Source organism: Diorhabda sublineata, chromosome 2 (assembly GCF_026230105.1).
Source record: "Diorhabda sublineata isolate icDioSubl1.1 chromosome 2, icDioSubl1.1, whole genome shotgun sequence".
In the NCBI taxonomy this organism is placed as follows: Eukaryota; Metazoa; Arthropoda; class Insecta; order Coleoptera; family Chrysomelidae; genus Diorhabda; species Diorhabda sublineata.
This window is the reverse complement of record NC_079475.1, coordinates 16,328,477-16,336,268: the sequence shown is the minus strand read 5'-3', so window position 1 is coordinate 16,336,268 and position 7,792 is coordinate 16,328,477. Positions and strand designations below refer to the sequence as shown.

Sequence of the window (7,792 nt, the reverse complement as noted above, 5' to 3'; positions counted from 1 at the left end):
TGAACTGGCAGAACTAGTTCAGGAAGTGTACAGTAAAGTGTTCATTGTAGCAGAACTAGCGCTGGTCTTATTAACAGTGCAAGAGAAGTAGTTCACCCAGTTCACTGTACTGCTTGTACTAAGTCTAGAGTCAGTTCAGTCAGTACAGTGCAAAAGTGTAATCTGTGGAAACGGTGACACTACATCTTTGTCATCGGACGAATGTAAAATATCAAAAAGTACTAAATCGTTTTCCATTATTGTTAATACTACGAGGCCTAGAATCACATCAAATACAACAAACAACAAATGTTCCATTGTTCTCCGCACTATATCGTTCTTTGTATTCGATGGAACTAATTCTATACACTCATGAATTAGCCTGCACTGGTCTAGTTCAGTACAGTTCCAGTGCAGCTACCAAGAACAAACCTATTTTTTGAGGTTAGAGATGTTTATCTATTTTGTTCCTAATATATGAAAGTATCGAACTCTAACGGATTTAAAATAATTTTCGTTTGGATATTGTAGTTAGGTTAGAATATTTCTTTGCGTTACCATATGGTAATGCTAGGCTAATAGGCAACCTATTTATATATCTAACCGATAAATGGCGGGTCAAAAACTACTTTTGCTACGAAAAAAGACCGTGCATAATATTAAGGTTTATTTTTTTTTTCTGGGGGTTTCATTTTAACGTTTTTCTTACAGACGAGGTTGCACATTACACGAAGCTTTTAAAATGGCCTATGAAGAGAATCTGAATGCCAAAGCTGTATACGTCGAACCGCCTGATTGTAACTTTCTTACCGATGAAGAGTCTGGTGATGAAGATGACATAGACCATTTACCAGCTACGCCACCGGAACTGGTCTTATCTATGGATAAGAGGATTGATCAACACAGCCAACTATAAGCAAATAACACCAATCTAAACCTGAGCCTAATTTGTGTTGTGAATTTCCATCACTAGATTACTCCCAGTATGTGAATAAGACGTCTTCGGAATTATTCGAACTTTTTTCGACAACGACTTATGCTCTCTTATTATCAGAGAATCTACTAATTATGCAGCTTTCTGTAATTGGCCAGATCCAAAACTCACTGCGGAAACATTACAATGTACATTAACAATACAGATGAGGTTAAATGCAGCAATTAGATGTTTTTGGAGCCTATTGAAAGTACTTAAAGTAAACTGCTGTAAAAAAATACGAAAATAAGAATACGCAGTCATAATACAGCCAGTTTCATTGTATGGAGCTGAGGTGTGGACACTAACAAAACACTCCCAGAAAAAGTTGATAATATTAGTATGGAGAATACTGAAAAACAGAGAACTCAGGGACCGGTACAGGTGGTAAACATTGTGACTGTGATAACAAGCAGAAGAATTAGGTGGCAGGGTCATGTAAGAAGAAGGGATGAAGAGACAACAATAAAAAGAGTCTGGAGAGTTCAATCAGAAGGGAGGCGCCACTGGGAAGACCAAGAGCAAGATGGAATGACCAATTGGGTGAAGATGTAAGGGGACTTAGTGGAGAAGTAGACATGGCTGAGGTTGGGAAATTATGGAGGCAACTTGTTGGCGAGACCAAAAATCAACTTACAGTTGCTACAGTAGTAGTAGTAGCAATCCTCAATTTAAGCGGATATAATAAACTACCAGGACGAAGTTTTGTTGGGACTCTAAAAATGACATACATAACAACATGGTGGCGGATGCTATGAGGAGAAACTGCCCAGTAATGTTGACAAATTGTGGAAACTACGTCCCTTTACGGATGGATTAAAAGAAAGTTTCCTGAAACATTTTGCATCTGAACAAGATATAGATTACGATGAAGCTAAGATAAGCCATTACGGTCACCATGGATGTAATTTTATCCTGGTGAAACCTAAAAGATTTGAATTCAAAATGTGATCTTCAAAACATCGTCTGAATATCATGTTAACTTCGACCTCTATCAAGGTAAAGGACCTATCTCAAACGAAGAGGATGACGTTATTTTTGGAATGTACTCCAGTACGCCAGTACTCCGCATGCTCAGAGGGTTTCCGGAAATGAGGAAAATTTTTCGATATCAGCTTTACATGAACAAATTATTCACAAGTGTAGATGTTTTGATTTATTTAAAAGAAGGAAGTTACGGGGTAAATGGTACGTTGAGAGCCAACAGAATTCCAAGTTTGCTAAAAATGCCAACAATCGAGATTTTGCCTCCATAATTGACCAAAATAGGGAAACCATTTTTCTAAACTTGCTGGATAATATCGTAGTTAAGGTCGCATCTACCTCCAGCGGAATAGCTCCTCTAACACAAGTGAAGAGGAAAAAATACATGAAAGTCATTATATGTTATTCGTAAATACAACAGTGGAATAGGAGGCACAGATCTTATGGATCAAAATGTTTCGCGCTATATAATCTGAAGATGAGAAGCAATAAGTGGTGGTGGTGTGTGTTTAGCTGATTTATTGATGTTTCAGTCGAAAATGCTTGGATAATTCACAAACAGTCTAAAGGCAATTTATCCCAGCTTGAGTTCAAGCGCGAAATTGTAATGTTGTACCTACAGCGTTATGGAGTACCTGTGAAACCAGCGTGACGTTGAATATGGAAAAGGTCACCTAATCGTCCGGATATCAAATAATAAGAGACGACGTTGTGCAGGAGAAGGTTGTCTAGTGGACGTACAATGTGTAAAAAGTGTGACGTTGGTCTTACCATACCCTGTAATACTTTATATTATGCAGATATTTGTCGTCTTAGGATGCTAATCTAATGTGGGTAAAGAAGACAAAAAACAATTCTTATAATAAAAAAATTAATTCAGGCTGATAAGGGTTAGGACATGTTAAATTTTTTCTTGTAAACTGCTATTTTTAATACCTTTTAAACAAAGATAAATAAAAATAATACAATTTTCTAATCTTTCATTTAAAACGGGGTGTTGAAACAACCCATGATATTCATTACGTGACTGTAATACCAAGATAGCAGTTGAGGGTTAAATGTTCAATATCACCATTACCCAAGGTCCTGTCCAAAATTGATGTTTTCGTGAGATGATTTTTTGACGCTTGTGAATAATTTGAGAAAAATTATAAACGAGTATATTTGTATAGTTATAAATAGTTAATTAGTTAATACAATAACTTTGGTCAATAATAATATCATAAAATACCAATACCATCAGTTTAGTTCTTCTCTGCATTTCATTTCAACAATTTTTTTCACTAACTGTCTGTTATTTTCTTCCAATTCTTGAATAGTTGTTTTGTAGATGTCTTCATTTTTTCTGTATTTAGCTAAGAATTTTAGTAAAATTTCATCTTTGGAATGAGGTGTGACAAGTGATTCTTTTTCTTTTAATTTTCTATTTTCTTCTAGAAGTTTTTTAATTTTTCTCATATTATCATTGCTCTGTTCCATGTGGTACCTTTTAACCTTCTCCATTTCATTTTTTAATTCAGTTTCCCTTTTTCTCAATTCTCTCACTTTCTGTTCTAGAACTTCTATTCTATTTTGTTGTGTCGCACTTTTGTTTTCATAAAAATCTATTTTCGTTTGATAATTTTCAACCACTTTGTGTAAATAGCTATTTTTAACATTATTACTTTGACTGGTTATATTTGTATCTTTCATTTGTGCTAAAAATATATATAAAAATATTATTTAATGCATGTTGTTCAACGTAATTTTGTAGAAAAAAATGAAAATGTTAAATGAATTATGAATTGATAGTTTTAAAAGCTAGTAACTGATTGAAATGAAACCAAATTGATTTTTACAAGATAAGGGCACTAGAGCCAGACAGTGCACTTTAAGCTGACACTTTTTAGTAGTGATCCTCAAAATTGAGAAAACTATCATTTTATTCATCTATCTATAGATAGGTAAATTGGAAATAAGATACCCTCCATGTATTTATCGCCCTAAACAATAACTGACTTTCCGCCCTTTAATTGGGTTAAACTAGAATTTTTTTTGTTGATGTCAAGTAAATCGTGATGTTTATGTGAATACTAATAAGATTTTACTAAGGCAAGTACACTTATTTTTAGATGCAGTCTTAAAATTCTAATTAAAATATACAGGGTATTCCCTTGTTGCAATAAATTTGGGAGTGAGTAGATGACGTAAAGTAATGCTAACATACAAAAAAATTCTCATTTCTGAGTTATACGTCTTTAAAGTTGTGGAATCATAATTTATATTTAAATATATTCCCGAAATTATACATTCAAATATTGTAAATTTTCAATGGATGATTACTTATGTCCATGCAGTGGACTACTAACTGAAGGCCAGGAATCAATTTGCAAAAGAGGAGACATTTACGGACCTAAAATAAAAAAGGGACTAAAAGCCCTGTACTTTTAAAAATATTGTTTTTGAACTAACTCTATCTTTTTGGGTTTTTGTAATTATTTAAAAAGTTTGTAGTGTTGAGACTGTATACAGTTCTTTTGCATAGATAAGCGGCTGTAAGTGGTTGGGTAGAGGAATAACATAAATGTCAAATCTCGTCTCTCCTTTTTTTATATTCTATACTTTGTAAATTGTATTGTTTACATATATCAGACCAATAAAGACGATTTATTATTATAAAATACAAAGTGGAGATTGAACGAGAGAAGATTGTCAGGAAGACCAAAAAATAGACGGGAAGATAAGATTGTACAAGATATGCAAAGTGTAAGTTTGTGGACTAAAAAATGCACGACAGAAAGAAACGGAGAACAATAGTTGATAGTTGCGTTCTTTTTCTAAATCTCAGATAATTTGAACTCATTCAAGTGTACCTCATTCAATTCTACTTCCCATTTAATTTTACTCAAATCAGATGAATTCAGATATTTACTTCCCCCTTTACCGATGCAACACCAACTTTTGTTTTACGGAGATAACTCAGTTCAGGTATTTGACAAATAATTGAAAAGTGTGAGAATATATTTCCTTTTTTGTATTAGTGTCTAGTGATTAACATCGTCGTTAAGATTTGCGAGTTTATTTTCATTTTACTTTTGTATTTACAAGTGCATTTTGGGGTAGAATACAATAAACTGAATGAATGTCTCAGTTTGTCATTCATTTGACCCACCACATCAAAGTGAGAACAGGTGAGCTGATGTCATCAGCTCAATAAGAAATACATCAGATCATTTACCAAAGGAAAGCTATGGATGCTTCAAAAACATGTGTTAAGCTGTAAGTTGTGACAAAAATACTGGGTCAAAAGAGCTCAATCTGAGCAGCTAAATAGAATGTATAGCCTTGTATATGTGTCGATACTTTAAATAAGGCTCTTGTCTTTCATCACAATTATTTTTTCTATTTGTTTCTGAAGTAGAATTAATCGATACAAGTAATATAAACAATTGTAGATTATTTTGTAAATAGAATTTAAATTATGAATTGACTTTTTCTAAATATTGTACATACCTAAAGTTTTTCTGTGTATTTGTACTAAGCTTCTAGCATTACAAACAAGTTCCTCAAACATTTTTGGAAGTGGTTGTGAAAAATCAATCGGAGTAATACCAATGGAATCAAATTCTTTTGAGAGAACTGACAAATTTTCTTCAAGTTCATCATTGCTACTGGGAAAATTTTTAATTGAAGAATATTTGTTTTCTATATTGGATAAAACTGTATCTACCTCTTTTACAGTGATTTCAGTACCATATTCATTCATCTAAAAATACTTTTAATTAGCAAAAAAATAGTACTTTCTAAATGAGCTACCTCTATTTTTAGTCAATTGATGTACGCGTATAAAAGTTTTTTATTGTTTTTGATTATTTTTTTGATATATAAACTTCTGAAATAGCAACAGCTTGCTAAATGAAGCGATCAGTTATAAAAAGTTTTTCAAAACATTGAATAATCAAATTCATTCTTGAAATGTTTCAAAGAGGGCGTAAACTTCTAGCTAACTTCACATTCAACGGTAATTTCATAGTTTTTATATTTGCCTGTCAATAATTTCAGTTAAGAAAAAAATTTAGATACTCAATGGTTTAATATTAGATCCCGGTAGAACGAACTTAATACCATCTCGAACAGTAGTTCAATTCTATTAATGCTGAAATACAGAAACACTACCATTTTTTTTTACAAAATTGACAATATGTCAAGTGATTAATAATTTTATCCAACAAACATACAATCAAAAATTGTTTTTGACAAGTAACCAATGAAATTTGACATAATTATAAATAACTTTGAATATTAATAAGATGTGGTTTATCTATGGATATAGAGAGACTTGTACCTATCTTCATTGGCGAAATCATCAGCGTCGATACAATTTTTTTTACAGGAAATATAAAATTAGTAAATATAATAAATGTTAAGTACTAAAATTGGTACAATTCATTATATAAAAGTGTTAATGTGATTGACAAACTGGGCAGCATATATAATTACCCCTGCAATACTAGGGGATGGCCTAACGCTGTAATTTTCAGTATGAACAATGTTGTAGATATATATAGAGCAGGGAAATGTATCAACCGAATAAAATAACTTTTATTTATGAATAATATTTTTATAAATTAATATTTTTGTTGATATTGTCTGTTTGCTAACGGTAAAAAATGTGCTATAGTTTCCGACAGTGCGATTACTTTTTTACTTGTTTGCTATTTGGTGTTTGTCGTTTTTGTAATTTGATACATTATCATTAAAGTTAAAATACTCGAAATTCATAAAATTCCTTTAAATTAAGACCATATTATGTGATACGTCATTATGGTTGTTCTATGTTTCATAAGATTTGATCGTTCACTGAAAAGTGTATAAAAATGCTACAACTTTGTCGCATATTTCGTTTTCATTGGTTATTCATGTAGTTTAAAAATCACTTTATGCATTTAAAAAAAATATGATACAAGGTTTCTTAAACTAATAAAGAATAGGAGTTGATACTTTTTAGTTGCCACATGATATTAGGAGTGATGACTATGAGTCAGACGCGATAATATTCGGAACTCTGGACAGTTAAATTAAATTGCAGGAACCTTAACTTAGCCTGAGTTATAATCTAATGATTGAGCCCATTACCACAAAGAAGAAGAAGCCACATTATATTCGCCTCTACATATAGTAGAAGTATGTACAGTTCTTCAAGACTCAACCTGTATATAGCTACATATTAATGTTTAGTTACATGGTACAATAACATATTGAAATTGTTTATATTGATGCATATATAACAATCTCACAAATTTCCAAATTAGGTCGAATTTTGATCTCAATTTACCGTTTTTACGAATTATTATCTAATCTAACCACTACCTTTATGAGATGACGTCATCCCCATGTTTTTTCCCGGATTTTCCTTGATGAAGTGATTAGCTAATGCAGAATGTATAAAAACCATTGCACTAATTTAATTTTTACAGTCACACAAAGGGATATTTGAAAATGAAATCCCCTTAAAGCCACGGATCGTTATATTCGAATGTATTTCATTACTCGCTAGTATGGTATTCATTTACTCGGAGAAGGATTGAGTAGGTACTGCAATCGGCCGTAATATTTTATTTGGAAAACCAATTTTATTAACCTAATTATTAAATTTATATAGTAATGTTGTGTCAGCTCTATTTTCTTTGGAAAAAAGAATTGATGTTGCAAACAATGAATAACTGAAACTAAAACATAATTTATATTCGTTTTTCCATGTGTCAGTAATATGATCTTTGATAATATGTAGTACAAATGTTTATCAATTCATTCATTAGTTTTCCGAAAAATGTTTGATTGTGTCTTAATACCTGTAAGTATTTTCAATAGATAATT

General features: G+C 31.8%; 1 protein-coding gene across 1 annotated transcript; it reads right to left on the bottom strand.

The window, feature by feature from the left end:
- Positions 1-3,082: 3,082 nt before the first annotated feature.
- LOC130453036 (uncharacterized) lies at positions 3,083-5,944 on the bottom strand. The gene is made up of 3 exons (XM_056792622.1): positions 5,732-5,944; positions 5,429-5,681; positions 3,083-3,633 (listed from the first exon to the last, which is right to left on the bottom strand). The coding sequence occupies exons 2-3, from the start codon at positions 5,679-5,681 to the stop codon at positions 3,176-3,178; spliced, it is 711 nt and encodes a 236-aa protein (XP_056648600.1). The 5' UTR covers positions 5,732-5,944; the 3' UTR covers positions 3,083-3,175.
- Between the last annotated feature and the right edge of the window lie 1,848 nt (positions 5,945-7,792).

What these genes read in the sequence shown, in the direction of transcription:
- LOC130453036 (XM_056792622.1), bottom strand. Translation starts at nt 5,681, where the DNA reads ATGAATGAATATGGTACTGAAATCACTGTAAAAGAGGTAGATACAGTT. An exon ending in AATACACAGAAAAACTTTAG is followed by an intron (nt 3,634 to 5,428) that starts GTATGTACAATA and finishes ATATATTTTTAG; the next exon opens with CACAAATGAAAGATACAAAT.